The sequence below is a fragment of the Rhinatrema bivittatum genome, chromosome 5 (genome assembly GCF_901001135.1).
Source record: "Rhinatrema bivittatum chromosome 5, aRhiBiv1.1, whole genome shotgun sequence".
Classification (NCBI taxonomy): Eukaryota; Metazoa; Chordata; class Amphibia; order Gymnophiona; family Rhinatrematidae; genus Rhinatrema; species Rhinatrema bivittatum.
This window is the reverse complement of record NC_042619.1, coordinates 29,036,444-29,059,430: the sequence shown is the minus strand read 5'-3', so window position 1 is coordinate 29,059,430 and position 22,987 is coordinate 29,036,444. Positions and strand designations below refer to the sequence as shown.

General features: G+C 48.1%; 1 protein-coding gene across 1 annotated transcript in view; it reads left to right on the top strand.

The window, feature by feature from the left end:
• The window catches only part of GDPD4 (glycerophosphodiester phosphodiesterase domain containing 4), a 161,614-nt gene that overhangs the window by 71,452 nt on the left and 67,175 nt on the right, over nucleotides 1-22,987 (top strand). Inside the window, exons 2-4 of the mRNA XM_029602177.1 lie at nucleotides 3,077-3,289; nucleotides 7,047-7,150; nucleotides 20,392-20,485. Of these exons, the coding sequence (XP_029458037.1) occupies nucleotides 3,107-3,289; nucleotides 7,047-7,150; nucleotides 20,392-20,485 (381 nt within the window). The 5' untranslated portion in view covers nucleotides 3,077-3,106. The remainder of the gene's footprint in view (nucleotides 1-3,076; nucleotides 3,290-7,046; nucleotides 7,151-20,391; nucleotides 20,486-22,987) is intronic.

The following is a 22,987-nucleotide window of genomic DNA, read 5'->3' as shown; positions in this document are numbered from 1 at the left end:
ATAGCAGTAAGTGCTGGACAGGAGCGTGGGGGAGCGGTGTAATAGCAGTAAGTGCTGGACAGGAGCGTAGAGGAGCGGTGTAATAGCATTAAGTGCTGAAAAGGAGCTTGGGGGAGCAGTATAATAGCAGTAAGTGCTGGACAGGAGCCTGGGGGAGTGGTGTAATAGCAGTAAGTGCTGGACAGGAGCGTGGGGGAGCAGTGTAATTGCAGTAAGTGCTAGAAAGGAGCGTGGGGGAGCGGTATAATAGCAGTAAGTGCTGGACAGGTGCCTGGGGGAGCAGTGTAATAGCAGTAAGTGCTGGACAGGAGCGTGGGGGAGCGGTGTAATAGCAGTAAGTGCTGGACATAGCAGTAAGTGCTGGACAGGAGCGTAGAGGAGCGGTGTAATAGCATTAAGTGCTGGAAAGGAGCTTGGGGGAGCAGTGAAATAGCAGTAAGTGCTGGACAGGAGCGTGGGGGAGCGGTGTAATAGCAGTAAGTGCTGGACAGGAGCCTGGGGGAGCGGTGTAATAGCAGTAAGTGCTGGACAGGAGCGTGGGGGAGCGGTGTAATAGCAGTAAGTGCTGGATTTCGTGTGTCATTTAGGTACATCTCCTGCTATAAGTGCACTTTGAGCAAATGGTTGTCAGTGGGCTTCCAGTCTTTATATCCAGTTTTAACAGCTTCCTGATCTTACTACTTTTGATGATTTCACCTAAAAGGCGAGAGAGAGAGGCAAGGAACGGGAGCAGAAAGGGAGGACGCGTGGGACGAGGTGGATGGGGAGCAGTTCTGTAAGATAGGCTGCAAATGCTTGTTGGGAGACATAGTAAAGAAGTTCATGTGACCCTGCCTGGCCTCAGAACCTGTGATCTCTTATGTTAAAAAAGCTGCACAGATACAAATGGATTCTGTGACTAATGAATGAGAGTGCCAAGCAGAGTAACATTTCCCGGCTAATTTAAAAAATGATTTGCATGCACGCATAAATGCGCATAACGGCACGCGAGCCGGGATGTGCTGATATTTTATATTCTGCATGCATATCATTTAAAATACACCTGCTGTGCGTATATGTGCGCGTGATCTTAAGAGGCAATTGTCCCGCGCGTATTGCCAGTAGGTGTATAGCGGCTTTTATGCGCATATACTCACACAAGGGGAAATCCAATTTTATCAAGTCCTTACGGGGGGGGGGGGGGGGGGGGGGGGGAGGCAATATGACACTAGATATATCTACCACTGTAAGAGGGGCACTTTCATCACAGGGTGGGTTTGGGGGGCGTGCGGTGTTACATTGGTGCGCTACAGACCCCTTGCATCCTGGCTATGGGGGTGGGAATGAAGGACTTGAACAAGTAAATGTATCTCAGGCAATAATAGCACTAGGGGGCACGCCATGAAGTTAGCAAGTAGCACATTTAATGCAAATCGGAGAAAATTCTTTTTCACTCGGCGCATAATTAGGCTCTGTGATTCATTGCCAGAGGATGTGGTTACGGCAGTTAGTGTAACTGGGTTTAAAAAGGTTTGGATAAGGTTCTTATGAATCAAACCCACCCTGAGCTGAAAGTGCCCCTCTTACAGTGGTAGATATATATATATATATATATATAGAGACCTATTCTCTTTATTACAGTTCAACTTCTCTGTCTCTCCCAAGTATATATGGTAGTTCAGTAGTCTTGAAGGACTCCTCTGGTTCTTCATCCAGTAAACTACCCTCATGCTGTCCTGACATCCCTAAAACTTGAGATCTCCAGATTTGCTCCACATGCGGATGATGTGCAGCATAGTCCGATTTTCTAAAATTCAGTGTTATACGTGTAACTGTTCTTGACATACGCACGGGTAGGTACATGCGTACTTCGCAGCTTCTTAAAATTTGCGTTGCTTACGGGCGGCCCACATACATGTGTATGGGTCCGTTTTTTGCGTGAGCAACACTTTTAAAATCTGCCTGTGGGAGTATAAAGGGCAAGACTTGCAGTGCATAAAAATATAGCCAAAAACATGTCAAGGTGCAGTATGGGCAGAGAGAAAATAGCTGAGACAAACGAGAGGTCTGTGGTAGTTGGCCCGGTACAAAAGCAGATTGATGCAACTTTTCCAATGGAAAGAGCATATTGAATTTTCCACTCCTAGGTCAATAGTCCATCTATTCCAGGGAAGCCATTAGGCGCACTATGGAGTCCCAGGAAAGGAAAATCTGCTTCATTGGAAGTCTCAGCATTTATCTCAACTCTAGGAGGAAAGGAAGCATTGCACTAACTTAGAGAATGAACTGTACTGGGTTGCCAGAAAAGGGAATCATTTTTATGAATATTTTAGTCTGTACGCCGCCTAGCATTGTGAGATGGAGTGACTTATTTATTTTTTGAGTAAGAGTGAGGAGATTCATTTACTGCTGTAATGTGCCTCTGTTATAAATCTGTTCACTGTGGAGCCGGTGGTTTGGAAGCTATTAAGTCGCCCCTATGCTTTATTTGTAAAAAAAAAAAATTGAGCATAGTTAATTTTAATTATTATTAAGAGATTTTATTAGATTTAGGGTTTAATTGAATTTATTGTATTTTCTTGCTTTTTCATTCTTGCTTTATCTTCTATTCTGTTTGTATAGTTTATTTATATTTTAGTTCATTTTACTTTATTTATCTAATTTAGTTGTTAATTATTTTTATTTTTATTTTTCTCTAATTTTTTTATGTTTAGTTTTGTAAACCGTTTTGGTGAGCGATTTCGCTTTTGAAAGATGGTATAGAAATGTTTTTAAATTAAAATAAATAAATAAAATAAATTGGAAAAAAAATGGAACCTACCACGACTTTCACCGGACTGAGCTCATTTCAGGGCTTGGATTTGTGTGGGCTACTTAGGGGGGGTGGTTTTAGCCAGCCATAGAGTGGAAAGTCTCCCTGTCCAGTGAGAGGACAACCTTGCATCTGATCCATTACAAGAACTCAGTGACTGCACCGGGGTTGGAACCCACTGTGCAGACAGCGGCTTGCACCTGGCTGGCCCTTGCCCGAGGAGCTGAGGGTTTGTTTGGGCAATGCTTTCTGAAATCTGAATGTTCTTCTGCCTTCTCATTGCAGGGGGGTGGAGAATGATGTAAATCACTACAGATGGGCAGCACCTCCACCAGCCTGAAGAGCCTGAGGCTGGGGAAGCTGAAGGTTGTGCATCGGCGACTCCTGCAGCGCTATGAACACCAGCCGTTCGTCTCCTTACTGGCCGGGCTGTACAGCTGCCGCTGGAAGCGATACCAGCGGGAAAAGACAGAGCCGGGAGAATGGTGCTGCGAGAAGGTAGGAGCAGGGCGTGTGCTCGGTCATCTCAGCGACAGCTTTTAGGGGGTCGGTTTCCAGCGTTATGTGGGGGCTGCGCAGGTAAAATCGGGATAGATGCACGCGAGTAGCTCTAAGCAAATTTTCAGAAGGTCGCAAGTACCATTTTGCGCTCCTTCTATGCGAGTAAATAAAAGAGGGCATTTTGAGGACGTTCCAGGATGGGGTTTGGAAGTTCAGGTTCAAGTAAGCGGTGTAAGCGCAGCTTTTGTAGGAACATAAGAACATGCCATACTGGGTCAGACCAAGGGTCCATCAAGCCCAGCATCCTGTTTCCAACAGTGGCCAATCCAGGCCATAAGAACCTGGCAAGTACCCAAAAACTAAGTCTATTCCATGTAACCATTGCTAATGGCAGTGGCTATTCTCTAAGTGAACTTAATAGCAGGTAATGGACTTCTCCTCCAAGAACTTATCCAATACTTTTTTAAACACAGCTATACTAACTGCACTAACCACATCCTCTGGCAACAAATTCCAGAGTTTAATAATGCGTTAGGTAAAAAAGAACTTTCTCCGATTAGTCTTAAATGTGCCCCATGCTAACTTCATGGAGTGCCCCCTAGTCTTTCTACTATCCGAAAGAGTAAATAACCGATTCACATCTACCCGTTCTAGACCTCTCATGCCCGCTTTTAGATCTGCTGTTCAAGTGGCGGGAATTAAATCGCTCTTGTATTTTGTCTACAGTTTTTGGATGGGACGTCTGGACTGAGTGCTGGTGGGGGGGGGGGGTGAGGGTGAATCGGTGGAGGGTCTTGGTGAACTGGTAGAGGTGTCAGCGAGCTGGTGATTAAAAATACGTGCACAGGGAAATATTTTCGTAAGCGGAGGTCCACCCTCCTAAGCTGAGGGTTATCTCCTGCGTGCACTTTTATAAAAGTACCGACACAAGCAGGTGGGGCGAAGAGATGCGGTGTTTTACAAATTGCGCGACTGGCGGCGCCACACGCTTTATAAAACACAGCCTTAAAGCTAGACGCCTCAGCCGCTCGCGTATGCATGCCACTGAAAATTACCCTCTTAATGTGCAGCCACCACATGGCACTGGCACATCCCCCAAAAGGTGGAGAACTGGGCCAAGGCCCTTGCTCCAGTACAAGATATGTTTTGGAGAAAAGCTGTCATAGGTTACAATGATGTCACTTAAATTATAAATTGCCTTCAGTTGTAAGTAGAGAAGGCGATTAAAAAATCTACCCACATCAGTTATATGAATAGCTAAGGTCCAAATTGACAAGAACATCAGAGCTGTATACAGCAGTGGGCTGAGTCCCTTCTCTGAGCTAACGGATGGGTCTAAATCACATTCCAGATATTTCGTCTACGAAGTCCTGCATCCTTCTCGGTATCCAGTATTTCAAGGTCTGATTACTCACATTCAGCTGAAGTAAACATCAGGAGTGGCTCTTGGAGGAAGGAGGTTCTGATGGTTACACTGCATTGGCCCCCAAGGGAGAATAAGCAAGCCCAGCCTAGGAGCAGGGGGAGTAGCTGGAACTTTCCATGCTGGTTCTGGAGCTGGCTTGGTGAGATGTTCGCTCATCCCCTTGCTTCTCTGTACACAATTCCAGCACTAGAGTCTCCTGACATATAAGGGTTCCATAAGCCATTATACATAGAGACTTCCAGGTACTGAATCATGAGGACCCCTTGTTACTAAACCCCAACAAGGGTACCTGGTTCTACTGAACAGAGACTTCACAACATAGCAGACTCCTCTTCCCCTGTTGACCTTCGCTTTCCTTCCCTTCCTTCTCCTGGACTTTTCCCCTTTCCTAAGCTTATCTCCATTCCCCCCTTCAGAGACCTCTCCCGCCCAGTCCCTCTCTCAGCTCACCTGAACAGGGGAAGTGTCAGCTCCGTGAACAGCTGCAGTGCAGTCAGTGTAAGGGCCGGCTGGTGTGCGCTGGCTTACAAGTCCTGCACTGTCTGCAAGTTGCAATTTGCAGTAGAAGTCTAGAGGTTGGGGTTCTAGTGAATGTCAGTCAGTCCTCAAGTGATTCAACCAGCAGGGTCACCCTTCAAACTTATCCGGCTAAGTGGCACTGTTTCAATATTTGGTCACATTCAGTGGCTGCCACTTAGACGGATAACTATTTCTCCAGCTAAATATCTGGTTAACTAGTGGGTGGGGCAGGGGCATTCATGGGAGGAGCTACTTTTCCAGCTAACTTAGGCCTGGATTTATCAAAATGTGATAACTATCGCATGCGATAGCAAAAGGGGTGTGTTTTATGCTAATACACAGTTTATCACAATTTGCACTAATTACCTATGTGAAGAGCTAAGGTAGTGCAAATTGCAATAACATTTTCAGACTGTGCGATAAGCGCCAGACCTGTTGGATTTCCTTCATTCCACCACTGGGGGACCATTGTTAATGGTGAGAGAGAGAGGTTTTCAGCAGGGACAAGCAATGGGATACATATTCAAACTGCCACTGAGCGGGTAAGATAACTGGATAATTTTAGCTGGTTGTTTTTAGGGTAATTGTCAGCTGAGCCAAGCCGGCTAGATTTTCAGCTGAAAATTCACCTAAATCTAGCCGGTCAAAGTTTTCCATGGTTAAGCTTAGCTGGGTAGGGCTAAAAATCGGGCACCAACTGGCTAGATCCTGTTTAAAAAAAGTACAATCCATTCCTCTCTCCTTCCCCACATTATACATGGGAAGAAAAGCCCCTGCAGCTATCCATCCTCCTTCCCTCCCTCTCTCCCTGTTCTTTAAATTAAAAAAAATCCAGATATACAAAAAAAGCTTCCCCTGCAGCCTATATCCCTCCCAACCTGATATTTAAAAACTTCCCAACAGCCCATGTGGCTCCCAACTCTCATCTGCAAGCCCCAACATAAAAAAAAATCTTCACCACAGCCCACGCCCCTCTCCAAACCCCTTCCCGCGAGCCTCAATGTTAAAAAAAAAAACCAACCCCAAAACAGCCCATCTGTCTCCCAACCTGTACCCTGCACCCCATCTCCCTCTCTCCCAGCCTTCCTCCCTGCCAGCCCTGATATTAAAAATCCTTCCCCTCAGCCTGATATCTTGCTTAGTCTTCCTCCTGGTAAGTTCTGATTAAAGTCTCCCTGTCTTGGGATCTAGCTGCCAGCCTCCCTTCAGAAATGCCTGCTGGGTGAATCCCCTGCCTTTCCTCCTGCCTTACTGTTCAAAAAAAAAAAAAAAAAGGAGCGATGCTGGGGATTCTCCTCCTTCCTGCCCGAAAAAGGGACTTATCCCTCCGAAGCTGCCGAGAAACTGCTGCCCTGTGCTGGTGCAGGGGTTTGCACACTTGGTGGTGCTGGCCCTATTTGGTTTGAGCCCATCGGTGTGCAGTTTTGGACTCGTGCGTGAAAATCCCCCTTTCCCCCTTCACACAATGCATCTTATGATTTACTTCTCCTTTCTGGCAAGGCCATTTTTTTGTTTTTTGCTTACTCTGTTGGGACCTCAGGAGGGCAGTGCCAGCTCCCAAAAGCTAGTCAAGAAGTGTAGCAAGTCAATCCAATAACAAAGTGTCGCCTTGTTTTTGCTTGTTTGTTATCCTTTTTTTTTCCTGTGCATTCAGGGGGACCCATCTCTGTGCTCTAGGCCTGGGTGAGGGGCCAGTCCTGTGACCAGAGCAAAGAAATCTTTTCTGTGCATGTTCTTTTCTACCCCGATTCAAAAGTCTGATTTTGAGCAGTCTGTAGCGAGATCTTTTTTTTTTCTTTTTCTTTCCAGAGGGAATACATATTCTTCCTTGTGCTGGTAGGGGCATTTTGCCTCTCTATGATATTTCTGTACTTCTGGGGGGAAGCGCAAAATGATCATAATGACTTTGATTGGTAAGTAAAATACTAGCTTATGCCTTTACTCAGTACGAAAACAAAATATTAAGAAAGGGAGATTGCATGTACAATTCCGAAAACGTAAGAAAAATATTTACCTAACGCCTACAATTTTACAAAGTACGGAAGATTATTATCCTGTAGCTTATTTTGTTTTGCTTGTTTCAATGTTGTGAATCAGTCATGGTGTATGTATAGATATGTGTCTATAAAATACGCTTAGCCCAAAGCAGCGTTTGTCGTGGACTGGCGGATACACGTGTTGGCCCCTGAGGAATGTGGCATGCGGAGTTTGGGACGTAACGCCTGTAACTTTCCAAGCTAGGTATGTAGCTCAGAGTGTATGCGCTAAGTCCCAAGTTACTGGCATAATGCTCCGATGAGGCGAGGAGATTGGTGGGCTGTGAATACTTACGCTACTGCACGTGCGCCCTCCACCTGCTGCTGAGAGTCTACGCGCAGAGCGGGTGCACGGGTTGTTGGGCGGGGGACACAGGGGAAAACCAGAGAACCGTGGAACCAGATGGAACCACAGTGGTGTGCAGTCTGGGAAAGAGGTCTGTGCAACTGGCGAGGAGCAGGCAACACCTTCCTGGGCAGACTGGATGGACTATTTTGGTCTTTATCTACCATCATTTACTGTGCTGTTATATTACTAGATAGGTAGTTGGGGGGGAAAGCAGCAAGATTGCTCAGGTTGGGTCAGGTTGGAATTGGGGGTAGGAGGAGAGAACGCGGAAGTATCTGGGATGGAGATTATGGGAGGGGGAGCTGGAGTGTCCTGGGGAGAAGGTGAAGAGCATGCTAGGATCGGGCTGGGGCGACTGGGGGTGGGGGGTGGGGAGAGGTCTGGGATTGGGCTGGGGAGGAGGGGAACAAATAGCTGCCTCCAGGGAATCCCACATAGTATTCAACTAGTCATGCTATAATGCTTCTTTTCAAATTTGAATCTTGAAGTAGGCAAGAAATAGAAAAATAGGGAGGAGCATTCTCCAACCCAGAGCCAGAGATTCTTTTTCCTGCTTTTCACAAAAGCCGGTTTGCATTGTGTCGGACAGGAAATTTGCAAGACACAAAGCATATTTCTTTTGAAACTGATACTTAAACCCAAATAAAAAGACAGTGGAGAAATCAACTGACAATATAGAAAACAGGTTGTTTATAAAGTCAAAAAGAGGTTTGAACCTAGGACCCTGTGTAAAAGTGCTTCTCAGTTTGATACCTCAAATGTTTTACAAGCACATTGGTAGCAGTGATTCCATCCAGGACCTTGCACTGAACACCGACTACCAGGGCCTTTCAGGATCAGAGGAGGATACAGGCTTTTAGACATGTCTGTCCTTAGCCCTTCTCTCAAAATGTATTCTGGGATATTCTTGAGTTGTTGATAATGTACAACATTTGTTTTTCCTGCTGTATCACGAGAAAACGTCTGCATATTGTTGAAACTAGCAAGTGAGTAGGTTTAGTTCCTGTCTGCTGTACATCAGCTGATACTTTGATAGAGGAGAAAGCAGGGATTCTGTCAGGAAGGTGTTTCTCTGACTCCTCTAAATATTCTTTAGGAAGCACAGGCTTTATTCCCAAGAAAAAATTTTCAACTCCGCAAATGGATTTGATGTGTCATGCAGTAGCTGAAGAATCATGCCATCCACATGAAATTATTGGAATCCACCAGAAAATGAGTTTGGGCTATGACTTAAAGACATAAAAACATAAGAAATTGCCATGCTGGGTCAGACCAAGGGTCCATCAAGCCCAGCATCCTGTTTCCAACAGAGGCCAAACCAGGCCACAAGAACCTGGCAATTATCCAAACACTAAGATCCCATGCTACTGATGCAATTAATAGCAGTGGCTATTCCCTAAGTAAACTTGATTAATAGCAGTTAATGGACTTCTCCTCCAAGAACTTATCTAAACCTTTTTGAACCCAGCTACACTAACTGCACTAACCACATCCTCTGGCAACAAATTCCAGAGCTTTATTGTGCGTTGAGTGAAAAAGAATTTTCTCCGATTAGTCTTAAATGTACTACTTGCTAACTTCATGGAGTACCCCCTAGTCCTTCTATTATCTGAAAGTGTAAATAACCGATTCACATCTACTCATTCAAGACCTCTCATTATTTTAAAGACCTCTATCATATCCCCCCTCAACCATCTCTTCTCCAAGCTGAACAGCCCTAATCTCTTTAGCCTTTCCTCATAATGGAACTGTTCCATCCCCTTTATCATTTTGGTTGCCCTTCTCTGTATCTTCTCCATTGCAACTATATCTTTTTTGAGATGCAGCAACCAGAATTAAAACATAAGAACATAAGAATATGCCATACTGGGTCAGACCAACGGTTCATCAAGCCCAGCAGACTGTTTCCAACAGTGGCCAATCCAGGCCATAAGAACCTGGCAAGTCTCACCATGGAGCGATCAGAGGCATTATGACATTTTCTGTTTTGTTAACCATTCCCTTCTTAATAATGCCTAACATTCTGTTTGCTTTTTTGACTGCTGCAGCACACTGAGCCGACGATTTCAAAATATTATCCACTATGACGCCTAGATCTCTTTCCTGGGTGGTAGCTTCTAGAGTCAAAGCTTTCAATAGGCAGAGTCATGAAAGAAAATTTTGATAATCTCTTTCCGAACCTTCAGGAGTCATCATGCATTTAGAAACAGATATATAAAACACGCTCCATCCAGCATCGCAGCCTTCTCTGTGCTACCAACCTGTCTCTAAGAGAGACGCTCATCAGAGTCCAATCATTTCTGCACGGGCTGAAGCCTTAGGTCAATCACTAAAGACAAATGCAAAGCACACTGTGTTAGCTAACGCTTGCTGTTCCAGAAAACCTCCAGTAAAATTCTCTGAAACGTCTCTAGGAGTAAATGAAGGGGATCTTACCTTACATAGCATTTTTATGTCACAATGTTGATAAAACTAAATTTATTTGTTAGCATTTGCTCCCTGAAAGACTTGATAAAAACCACTGCCAACTCTACAATCTTCTTTTAACCTTATCTAATGTTCCCTTTCAGTTCTGTTAACAAATAGCATTATTCTCTAGAAAAACTCCTACTATATTTCACTCATGGCTACCTGGCAGCTCAAGAGGCTGCAGACTTTTCCAGTTTCCCAGGAAAAGAGGTTTTATGCCTCCTCCGCTTCATACAAGCAGAGGGCATTGTTTCAGAAGCGTTTGACAGTCTGTAACATCAGCAGCTTGCGCTGAGTCCTTCAAAGCCTCACACCCTGGCCAAGAGGTTCCAGAGAGATTCTCTCTCTCTTTTTTTTTTTTAACTTACAAAGTAAAGGTTTGATAGAGGGGAAAGTTTAAGATCCCTGAATGGGAGCAGCCGTGCTGACGCTCTCTCTGTATTAAGAAAGGAGAATTCGAGCCTCCATCCACTTTGATTAAACTGAACAATAGTCTCATAAAGGAGACAAATTTGGGCTCAAAACTGTTGGGGAGGTGATAGGGTTTGACTAGACCGCACAACTGAACCAGTGACATCCGATATAATCTCTTTTGCCAGGGCTTTAGAAAAGATTTTGTAAACTGCATAGAGCAAAGAAACCAGCTTCCAGTTGTTAAGATCTCCTTTCTTAGAGAGTAGTGCAATAACAGCTCTTTGGAAACTTACAAGAGACGTTTATTCTTGAATGTTTTCTTCAAACATACAGGAAAAAAAAAATCCTGTCCCAGCACTGATCAGAAGTGCTTATAAAACTCTGTTGATAATGGCCATCAATACCTGGTGCTTTATTGTTGCTCAGTTCCTCTGTGGCACCTGATAGCTTACTGAGAGAAAAAAACCTTTAAATTCATCTGCCTCTTTTAGTGAAATCTTTGTGAGATCCTGAAGGAACTGGCAATGTTTTTATATGTCTGCTGCATAAAACAAAGTAGAAACCCATTGCAAATCTCCAGATCTCCATAGGCTGTGACTGCTCTAAGCTTGTTGATGCCTTTAAATTGCTGATTATCATCCACTCTGCAACTGTTTTTCAAACAAATTGAATAGGAGCATCTATTCAATTGGGCTTGCCCTACTGCATTCTGAATCCTGCAGTCCGATAGATGTATTAATACATTTCTTCTTTAATTTCAGGTTCTCATATAGCCTGAAAATCTACTTGTTTTCAAGGGATTTTTGAATGTCATCTACTTCTTCCTTCAATTTCCTTATGCTTTGATTTAGGCTCATTGTCATCTGTTCTCTGTACTAATGACAAAATAATTTAATTTGGACCTTGCTCACATCTCACCGTTGCCTTAGAAATAAGAAAGTTTTTTGGGGTTTTTTTTAATGACATTCAAAAAAATGCAAAGCATTCTATAAAATGCATTCCCTGTACGTACCTGGATCAGTCCAGACCGTGGGTTATGTCCCCAATCCAGCAGATGGAGTCAGCCAAAACTTTGAGGGGGCGTCACCATAAGTAGAACTACCCCCTCTGCAGGAGTTCAGTATCTTCTGACTCCAGCAGATGCGAGTAGGGAATTTGGAGTGCTCCCAATTCAGCATAAGCTTTTAACTTTGTCTTTGGCTGCCCTTTCTTGGGCTATTGCCTATTTCTTTTGAATCAGGTTTGAATCAAGTTTGTTTACAAAAAAAAAAAAAAAAAGAAGACTCTGATTGAGTTAATTAATTAATTGAGGGGTTCAACTTTGGGGAGGCGTGGCTTACCTTCTGTTTGTGTCTTCCTTGTTTTCTATGCTACAGACGGGGTAAGTTGGTGTTTCTTTTACTTTTCAGCTCCCCAAACTCCCCTGCTACCTCGCGGAGGCCGACAGCACCGGCCTCTCCGCGCTTGCCACATTGCCAGCGGCCATCTTGAGCGCCTCGTGGGCGGCTCGGAAAGGCAGGCAGGCAGGCTTTTTCTTCATCACGGGTAGTGCGGCCAGGAGGGCCCCCCCGCGCCTTCTTATTCTTCACGTCGGCGGGCAGTGCAGGCCATCGGGCCCCCCCGCGGCGGCGGCGTTTCGGCTCGCGGGACCCCGAGGCTCACTTTTTTATCCTTTTTGAGCACTTTCGTTTTTCGCGGTTTTTTTCGGCGATACGATGCCGCGGCCGACGCGCTGCGCGGCTTGTGGCGAACCGGGGTCCCGCATCTCCAGGGAGGGCATCTGTGCCCGGTGTCTTCCCGGGGGGGAAGGCACCTCACAGCCCGCTGCCGATTTCTCTTTTCTAGCGCCTCTGCCAGGACGCCGGGGGCGGGCCCCTCCCACAGGCCTGGCGGGAACGGCGGCCATCTTGAGCGCTCGGCGCCCCGCGGCACCTCAGGAGAGAGCGAATGACAGGGAGTCGGAGCCGGACTCGCCCCCGACCTTGCTGCCGGAGCAGGGCCCGCAGGGGCAGGAGAGCGCGGACGTGCCCCCCTCCAGAGCCCCCGCGGCGAGACCGGGGTTTTCCCCGGAGTTCGTCCTTCTTATGCACACGGCATACCTGCAGGGCCTGGATACACCGGTGGACCCCCCCCCTGCCAAGATATGCCGGACCTCGCCTTCGGCTCAGGCCCCCCCCGTTGCGGCGGGAGCGGGGGCCCCTCGTCTTCCCGCACGTGCTCGGGTTTCGCCAGCGACAGGGGGAGCGGCGCCGGACCCAGTGGACCCTGACCCGGACTTCATGGATCTGGGACAAGGGGACGCCACGACGGAGGGGGACGATCCGCGTACGCTGCGCCTTTTCCAGAGGGAAGAGCTGGACGAGCTCATCCCACGCATCATTCAGGAGCTGGATCTGGATCCGCCGCCTGACCCGCCTGCCCCAGTAGCGCCGGCGGTGGTCACATCCTCAAAGAAAGGAGATCCGGTCCTGGCGGCCCTGCGCCCGAGGGCGCGGGCTTTCCCCATTCACGACTCGTTCCTGCAGCTCCTCACGAGGGAATGGGATACCCCCGAGGCGACTCTGAAAGTGGGTCGTGCCATGGAACGGCTGTACCCGCTACCTCAAGATTTCCTGGATCTCATCAAGGTTCCGAGAGTTGACTCTGCAGTCTCGGCGGTCACGAAGAGGACGACAATCCCGGTGACAGGGGGCACGGCCCTGCGGGATACACAAGATCGCAAATTGGAGATCTTCCTGAAAAGAGTCTTCGAGGTCTCCGCGCTGGGTATGAGAGCAGCGATGTGCAGTTCACTCGCCCAGCGGGCAAGCCTCCTGTGGGTTCAACAACTTCTCACCTCCCAGGATCTGCCAGCGGCGGAGGCCGCCCAGGCGGACAGGTTAGAAGCTGCAGTGGCGTACGGGGCGGATGCCTCGTATGACCTGTTCCGCGTCCAGGCAAGAGCGATGGTCTCGGTGGTGGCGGCCAGACGGCTGCTGTGGCTTCGCAATTGGGCGGCAGATACGTCTTCCAAGTCGAGTCTGGGCTCCCTACCCTTCAAGGGTAAGTTCCTCTTTGGGGAGGATCTGGACCAGCTCATCAAGTCGCTGGGGGAAAATGCGGTTCACCGCCTCCCGGAGGATAGATATCGCCCTTCCCGGGCGTTTGCTTCGTCCCGGACTAGAGCCAGGGCGCAGCGGCGTTACAGGAGCTACAGGCCGGGGGGCTCCAGGCCGCCCGCTTCCCGGGCCCAACCCTGGTCGCGCTCCTTTCGCGGCCGCAGGCCCGCGCGCCCCGCTCTCGGGACAGGTAACCCCTCCTCCAAGTCTTCACAATGATGCCAGAGTCGCCCACTCCACCGTCCCCAGGATCGGGGGGCGTCTGAAGTTTTTCTACAGGGAGTGGGCGCGGATTACCTCAGACCAGTGGGTCTTGGACACCGTAAAGCTGGGTTACACGTTGGAATTTGTCCGGCCACCGAAGAGTCGCTTCGTATTTTCCCCTTGTGGCTCGGCCCTCAAGCGGCAGGCGGTGCAGTCAACGCTGAACAGGCTTCAGGAGATAGGCGCTATTGCGCCCGTGCCCTTCGGAGAGGTGGGCTTGGGCCACTATTCAATCTACTTCGTTGTGCCAAAGAAGGACGGGTCGTTTCGGCCAATTCTGGATCTCAAGGAGGTCAACAAGTCCCTCCGAGTGCTCCGTTTTCGCATGGAAACGCTGCGGTCGGTGATCGCAGCGGTGCATCGGGGGGAGTTCCTTGCCTCCTTGGACCTCACGGAGGCTTACTTGCACATCCCCATTCGGCCGGATCATCACCGTCTTCTGCGATTCAAGATACTGGACCAGCATTTCCAGTTCATAGCTCTCCCGTTCGGACTGGCGACGGCACCACGCACCTTCACCAAGATTATGGTAGTCGTGGCTGCGGCTCTCCGGAGGGAGGGTATCCTGGTTCATCCCTATCTGGACGACTGGCTCATTCGCGCGAAGTCGTTCACCCATGGCCAGGCGGCCGTTGTCCAGGGTGCTACAGTTTCTGCATTCCCTGGGATGGGTGGTGAACTTCTCCAAGAGCTCCCTCGTACCCTCACAGCGCTTGGATTTCTTGGGGGCGACCTTCGACACCCGGCTGGGCAAAGTCTTCTTGCGACAGGACAAGGCGCTTTCTTTGCGGGATCACATACGACGATTCTCTGTGTTACCGGAACCCACCTCATGGGATTACCTGCAACTCCTGGGGGTGATGGGATCCACCATAGATATGGTCCCCTGGGCGTTTGCACATTTCCGGCCCTTGCAGTGGGCGCTCCTCTCCCGTTGGAAGCCGGTCTCGCAGGACTACCAGATGATTCTGCCACTTCCTCAGAAGGCCAGGGACAGTCTGGGCTGGTGGTTGGATCCGGCGAACCTAGCCCGAGGCGTGTCCCTCGACTTACCGGATTGGGTGGTGGTAACCACCGATGCCAGTCTAGCGGGCTGGGGCGCGGTCTGCGATCGCAGCGCCACGCAAGGAACGTGGTCGGCGGTGGAGGCGACGTGGTCCATCAACCGTCTGGAGACCAGGGCGGTCAGGCTCGCCCTGCGGCACTTTCTCCCGCTCCTCCGAAACCGCGAGGTCAGAGTGCTATCGGACAATGCGACCACCGTGGCCTACATCAATCGCCAAGGAGGCACGCGCAGTCCACAGGTCGCGCTGGAAGCAGCGCTGCTCATGCAATGGGCGGAGCGTCATCTCGTCCGGCTGGCAGCGTCACACATCGCCGGGGTGGACAATGTTCAAGCGGACTTCCTCAGTCGTCAACGGCTGGATCCCGGGGAGTGGTCTCTGTCCGACGAGGCGACGCAGCTCCTCGTTCGTCGGTGGGGGGCCCCCCACCTAGATCTGATGGCATCCGCTCTAAACGCCAAGGCTCCCCGCTTCTTCAGCCGGCGAAGAGAACGCGGTGCCGAGGGGGTGGACGCTCTGGCACTCCCATGGCCGGCACATCTGCTGCTCTACGCTTTTCCGCCGTGGCCCCTAGTAGGACGGATGCTCCGCAGAATAGAAGGACATTCGGGGACTGTGATCTTCGTCGCCCCGGAATGGCCCAGGCGACCCTGGTTCGCGGACCTGCTGCAGCTGGTGGTCGACGGCCCGATCAGGCTGGGGCACCTCCCCTTCCTCCTACACCAGGGCCCGGTATTTTTCGAGCAGGCAGAACTCTTCTGTCTTGCGGCCTGGCTTTTGAGAGGCGACGCCTCCGGCGCAGGGGGTACCCGGAGGCGGTAATATCAACGCTGCTGCGGGCGCGCAAGACGTCCACGTCGGTGGCCTACGTTCGCGTCTGGAAGGTGTTCGAGCGGTGGTGTGCCAGCCAGGACACTAGCCCCACAACGGCTTCGGTCCCTCAGATCCTTCAGTTCCTGCAAGACGGGGTGGACAAGGGACTAGCCTACAACTCGGTGAGAGTCCAAGTTGCCGCTCTTGGTTCGTTGTTGCGTGATGGGGGCTCTCTCTTGCAGCACGCGGACATTGCTCGGTTCCTCAAGGGTGTCAAGCACCTCCGGCCTCCGCTACGGGATCCTTGTCCCTCCTGGAGTCTCAACCTGGTGCTGCGAGCCCTGTCGGGGCCTCCGTTCGAACCTTTGCGCACCGCGACACTCAAGGATCTCACCTTCAAGGCGGTATTTCTGGTGGCAATCTGCTCCGCTCGGCGTATATCAGAGTTACAAGCGCTATCGTGCAGGGAACCCTACCTCCGGTTCTCCGACTCGGGAGTCTCGATCCGCACCGTCCCTTCCTTCCTACCGAAGGTGGTCTCTGCTTTTCATGTGAACCAGACGGTGGAGTTGCCGTCCTTTTCCGCCTCCGAGCCGAAGTCTCTCCGACTCTTGGATGTTCAACGCACACTGCGTCTATACCTGGAGGCTACCAACGAGTTCCGGACTTCCGACCATCTATTTGTCCTTTGGTCCGGTCCGAAGAAAGGCTCCCAGGCCTCCAAGACAACCATTGCGAGATGGCTGAAGGCGGGTATTGCCGCTTCCTATGTTGGGGCGGGGCGGACGCCTCCGCCTGGCATTGTAGCGCATTCTACAAGGTCTCAGGCGGCCTCCTGGGCGGAGGCGCGCTCGGTCTCATCCCAGGAGATCTGTCGGGCGGCTACCTGGAAGTCGTTGCACACGTTCGCGAGGCATTACCGCCTACACCTCGCCTCTTCAGTCACGGGACATTTTGGTGAACAGGTTCTCCGAGCAGGCCTCGCAGGACCCCACCCGATTTAGGGAAGCTTGGGTACATCCCACGGTCTGGACTGATCCAGGTACGTACAGGGAAAAGAAAATTATTACTTACCTGCTAATTTTCGTTCCTGTAGTACCATGGATCAGTCCAGACGCCCACCGCTTTTGGGTTTTCTACTCCTGCTTCATCTTGCTCGTGGGAACGGTAAGGGTTTCTGTACTTCACCACTTGTCCATTTTTCACTGTTGTCCCAGCCTCAGTGCCTCACAAGTTGACGTGTTGTCCTTGTTGCCTCCTACCCGTTGTAGGACGCCCACTGTTAGTCTGTTATTACAGTTACATGGCTGGTTGTTGCCAATTTTCTATAAACTTGATTCAATGAGGGGGTTCGGGTTTTTCTACTCGGGCTTTGATATACTCGATACTGAACTCCTGCAGAGGGGGTAGTTCTACTTATGGTGACGCCCCCTCAAAGTTTTGGCTGACTCCATCTGCTGGATTGGGGACATAACCCACGGTCTGGACTGATCCATGGTACTACAGGAACGAAAATTAGCAGGTAAGTAATAATTTTCTTATACTTGCAACAGATGAGTATTGAAGTGCTAGTAACAGCTTCAGTAGCATATGGAGGTAAAATGAAATGACAGAGGAACATGTGATGTTCACAGAATCCAGTAGAAACTATCTGACTACCTAACAATAAATGTAAATAGGTTTCTTAAGATGAATATGTCCAGGCTTGCTAAGGCCGAGCAGCCGGCACTGGTGCTCACCCACGTGCAATATTTAATCTTTGGACCAAAGTTCCTCTATACATCTATTTATTTTCTTTCTCATATTTACAAACCGCTGCCTCAACAGAATGCTTGCAGTGATGTACAACAAGCAAATTCAATAAAATGCACACACTGGAAACAGTATGCAATAAATAAACAAAATACGTAAAAATAAGCAAAGTTAAAAACAGTACATTTCATAAGGTCATTTACTACTTCCATAGTCCCATTAGTCACACAAAATAGGTTATCCAGTTATTCAAAAGCAAGCTAAAACAGTCATTACGTCATTTACTTTAGCAACCTTCCAACTGGGCATTTTAACTCAATAAGCAATAAGACACAACTAGTCAAAACATAGACTGAAACAACCATGTTTCAAATATTTTCTTAAACATGGGGCAGTCATAAATCAAATGTAAGGCTTTTAGCATTAGGTTCCAAAGTCTTATTACTACACATGGAAAGGCTTACATACCTGCCTTTTATTTTGCAGCTGGCACTTGTACGAAATATTCTCCTGATGATCTCAGTGAGAGATTTGTTTGATTTTCAATAAATCCGTCATGAAGATAACTCAGACCCTAGTCTCTCAATGTTTTGATTGCTAATAAAAGCAACTTAAACTGGAACTGAAAAGTAATTTTTAAGGCTAATATAATATGGTGCCTGATATTAAGGCTAATTAATACACATGCTGTGGGATTCTGAACTAGTTGCAGTGCCCTCACGCTAGCCTGCTAGAGTCCTCTATACAGAGCATTGCCATAATCTAATCTGGACACGAATAATGCTTGAAGAAGAGTGGCAAAGTCTTTTTTTTTTCCAAAATAATTTTTATTGAGAGAAGGAAGCATAAAAATGAAAACAGAATAGGTACCCCATAGGGACCTGAACATATCCAAATAAGATATAGGCACCAATTTAAGAATTTGTAATAAGACAATTGAATAATAAAAATAAGAATACAGGGGAAGAACACATTAGAACATTGCAATAAGTAGTGGAAAACGAAACAAACCCAACCCCCGTACCCAAACTGTACTAAGGCATGATTGGAGTAAAACATGGGGAACACCACCCTCTCCTTTCGCGTTTCCAATATCTACCAGGCCCTAAAGAATTCCCTGCAAACCCTTCACAAAAAAACAGCCACACTTCATTCATACAAACTACACACATCCTAAAACCCAAAGCTTTTACTCCCAACTCTGTGCCCCTAAAGTCCACCCTTGCCCCCCGCCCCATAACATCACAGCCCAAGCCAATTGGATAAGACACAAATAGAAATGTGTAGCTATCACTTCCAAACATCCGCTGAATCACCCCAAAAAGGAATTCAAATACAAAGACGGACCACAGTGTCCATCCCTCCTACAAAGGTGAGATACTTATGCATCTTTCCAGGGAACTACATAACCCGTATTCTGTAGACTGCTTTGAATATCCAAGGGCAGTAAATGGAAAAAGGTCGCCCATGCCTCTGCAAAGTCATTTTAACTTAGAAAAAAAATCAAAGCTGTTTTATGAACCTCATTTGAAGAAAAGGTTGCTCTGGTTACCATCACCATCTGGGGTTTCATACTAAGTGCTGAATCTAACACGAATGCCAGGCCATGAGTTTTCATGCGAAGAGGGGTTATCCTATCTCCCCTGCGCCTCCTCTCCTCCAAGGTATACATATTTACATCCTTCAGCCTTATAGGTCTTCTAAAACAGACTCCTTCCTCGGGACCCTTTGAGATAGGATTGCCAGAACCGAACACAGGAGGCAAGTTGCATCATTTTTATTACTGTATTCATAACTGATTCACATGAATTCCCATTTCCCTCCCTGCATTGTGCCAGGTTTTCTTGGGGGTGTGATTCCTGCGGGAACGCGTTTACCAAGTGGTAAAATCTTAATGACCTCCCTCCTCCTCCTCACTGCTGAACGAGAGGAGGTCGGGTGGGCCTGCTGATAGAAACCCACTCCACCAGAAACCAAAGAATAGCGGAGGAGGCCCAGGGGCTGCTGGTGGAGCCTATTTCTCCAGCGGCCGAAAAGGAAAGGGAATGGCGCCGGCCCAGGGAGCTTCTTAGCGGACCCCATCCCCCCAGCCAGTGGCTGAAGAAGAGAGGAGGCGGCCCAGAAAGATGTCCTCGGTGCCATTAACTCCTCCTCACCACCTCTTTTTTAGCGCAGCGAAACGTGTGCATGTTGTGGAAGCCCACGAGGACTATTCGGCTAGAAGGACACAGAGGTTGGAGGCGCATTGTAGCTTGACAGATTGATCGAGGCGCGGGTTTGCGAGGACGAGAGTCCACTTCGTTAGCTGCTGAAAGCTCGTGCCTCGGTCAGTCTGTTGGCCTGTAAGTTGCCACCAGCCTCTGTATCATGTTCGCTACTTCAGACTGACATGAAGTTTTCAGCCAGGGCAGTCTACCTGGGTAAATGCTTATTTACGCCGGTAAATGCCTTGGAAAATTGTCCTCATAATGGAGTTCACGTTATATTTGTCTTTGACGGCATAGCATTTAGGGAATCATTTGTAAAAAGAAATATATTTCGCTTAGCCTTTAAACACATGGTATCCCTGTGTCGGTTCTGGCTCTGACCAGAAGGGTACTCTGCAAAAAAAAAAAAAAAGTGCTGGGTAAGTGAAGGGCCACATATCCTCCATTAAATTTTCAGTGGGTTGTTGCTAGCATATATGTGCAACATGAAATACAATTACTTTGTAAATTGTTTTGCATTGCAATTAAACTGGCTAAAATGTATATTATTTCTCCAAGAAGCAACTTTTAGCTAATTAAGGGTCTGATGTTTCAAGATCTTTGCCCATACACATAGGCCCTAACTAGTTTATTTTTAAAATGGGCTGTCAGAACAGAATGTGACTAACAAGGCTGTTTTGTGTCTTAGGTATACTTACAGCAGTCTGGGTTACTGGTTTCTCTGGTCCCTTGTAATTCTGATTGTGGCAGCTGTCTTGTTTACATATGTTGCACTCTTACTGGTAAGTGGCGCGGCCGTAAAAGCTTTTCCGACAATAATCACAATTATACTTTTCAGCCATAACAGTAGAAGCAGCTATTATCAAAATTGCGGTTGCTAATGATCTACGGTCTGCATTACTGAATCCTGGAACAGGAAAGGAATTTGGGAAGATGCAGTGCTACGGTCAGGGATGAGAGACATCGGTTTACAGCCCATTGGTTTTTCTTGCATGAATTAGGTGTCCTTATACAGCGTGGCATTCTAGGACACATCCATGCAAAAATTAAGCGAGATCCATTGGCTCTCCAATGTCGTCATGTCACAAAATTCTGTACCCAGGTTTATATGGTGATCACAGGTGACATCATTGTTTAAATACAGGGCCGGCCCTTTAAATCTTCCAGGAATCCACAAAGATTTGCGGCAAGCCATTGAAGCCAATGATACATTCAGCAAATATTTATTAATTATCATGAACCTCTCTGGCATAGTCAGCGGTTTTATCAAACCAGTATTGTACATGAAAACTATACCACAACTTTGTCTAGAATATGACAAGCCCACTCCCTGGTGGCAGGATTGCTCGGATCTAATCTGGTACGATGTAACTGGTGGCCGGCAGGCAGGTTCCAAGCCCCGTTCTGGTTATTGCGACTTCTGGAATGTAGCCTTGCAGATAGTTAGTTAATTTGATTTGATTTATCGCATTTCTGCCATAAGGACACCAATGCGATTTACAATAAATACCAAGCATATAACAATATAAGTTGGTTCAAGACCAAACACAATTTACAATAAAAGGAAATAAAAATATCACAGTATCAATTAGTAAAAACTAAACATATAGCAGTATGAATTGTAAAAGCAATAAATAATACAAGAATCTAAAAAAAACAGAGGTAAGACCATCTATCAATAGAGCAACACTGGATAGGGACAACCAATCCCCTCTGTGGTGTTAAGATGTCCTCAGACCAACCCAGATTTTGAAGTACAAGTTGAACCCTCCTTCCCCATTAAAGAAAGTAATAAAGCTAGGAAATCACTTTGGCAACAAAGCTAGAGGACATCAGAAAATACATAAGCCACATCCATAGAAAAATCCACAGGAAAGAGAGTTCATTTGGGAGTTTCTAAACAACAGTAGCAAAAGATTTGATGTGGAACTCCTGCCCGGGTAGAACTCAGGCGAGTCCCCAGGCTCAGCGACCTACACGGATCACCCACGGACTGCATTCAGTCAATCCTGCCAGCACCAGGCAAAGGCACAAAAACAGACAGAGCAAGGAGACTAAACTAAACTGAGGTGCAGATTTATTTACTAAGGAATAGACTCTACCAGGCCGCACAACGACTAAGGCCCACCAGAGGAGAAAAAGAAAAAGAAAACTATCGTTAAGTAAAAGAAATAGAAAAATAGCTGCAGCTCCAGAAGAAAATCACAACAAAAACTGTGAGGAGAGAGCAAAGCCGAATACCATGACCACAGGGCTCTGTGGAAAAAAAAGAGACTGAGGGGCTCTGCCAGGGTTGCCAGGTAGTCATGAAAGAACAAGCTCTGTTTGCCGAAAAAACAAGCCCAAAGACGTGAGATTAAAACTACTTTCATTAGAATATATTTATACACAGAAAACACTTAAAAAAATACTTTTGTGAGTGTAATGGAGGAAATACAGTGGCTTGCAATAATATTCAACCCCTTAAAATGCCATTCCCCCTCCCTACCCCCTCCAAGAAAGACTCCGGCCCCTCATACTCATCCCCCTCCCCAACCTCTCCAAGAAAGACTCCGGCCCCTCACACTCATTCCCCCCTCCCCACCCCCTCCAAGCAAGGCTCTGGCCCCTCACACTCATTCCCCCCTCCCAGCACATCTCCAGCCCCCTTCACACTCATTTCTCCCCCTCCAGGTGCCTATCCTGTTTGACTGTTGCCAGCTGGGTGCTTCACTCCCTTCAGCATTCAGCCCTGCCGTGCCGCAGAAAAGCTTCCTCTCCTCTCGAGGTTCAGAAAATTATGGTGCAAGGCAGCCGGAGTGCCGTGCCGCGCTGTGCCTAACCTGGTCACCCAACGCTGCTGGGAATCCTGCCTGAATGCCTGGTCTGCCCATTGGCTGCCCCAGTGCCCTGAGACTGCCTGTTATAGGGCCTGAATGAAAAGTGAGTGGGCCATGGCTCACTCGAGCGCACCTGTGGACAGGCCTCAGCAGCAAGCAAATCACAGGAGCAGCAGGGCGCAAGTCCCGCCCACCAAGCCTTAAAATGCTCAGTGCGAGAATACACCTAGAACAGGAAGCCCGTGGGGGAGGAGGGGGCAAGGCCACAGGACCTTCCAGTGTGCTGCGGCTCGTAGGCCCCCAGGGTGATTTTCTCTCTTGCTGTCGCTGCCGCCATGGCCACTGGAAGATAGTGACGACGCCCTCTCAGGTGTAAAGAAACAAAACCGAAGACGGCCGAGTGTAGCCAGAGGGCAGATGAAAAAGGGGCCGACCAATCACCTTAGTTTACAGGATTCCTTTATT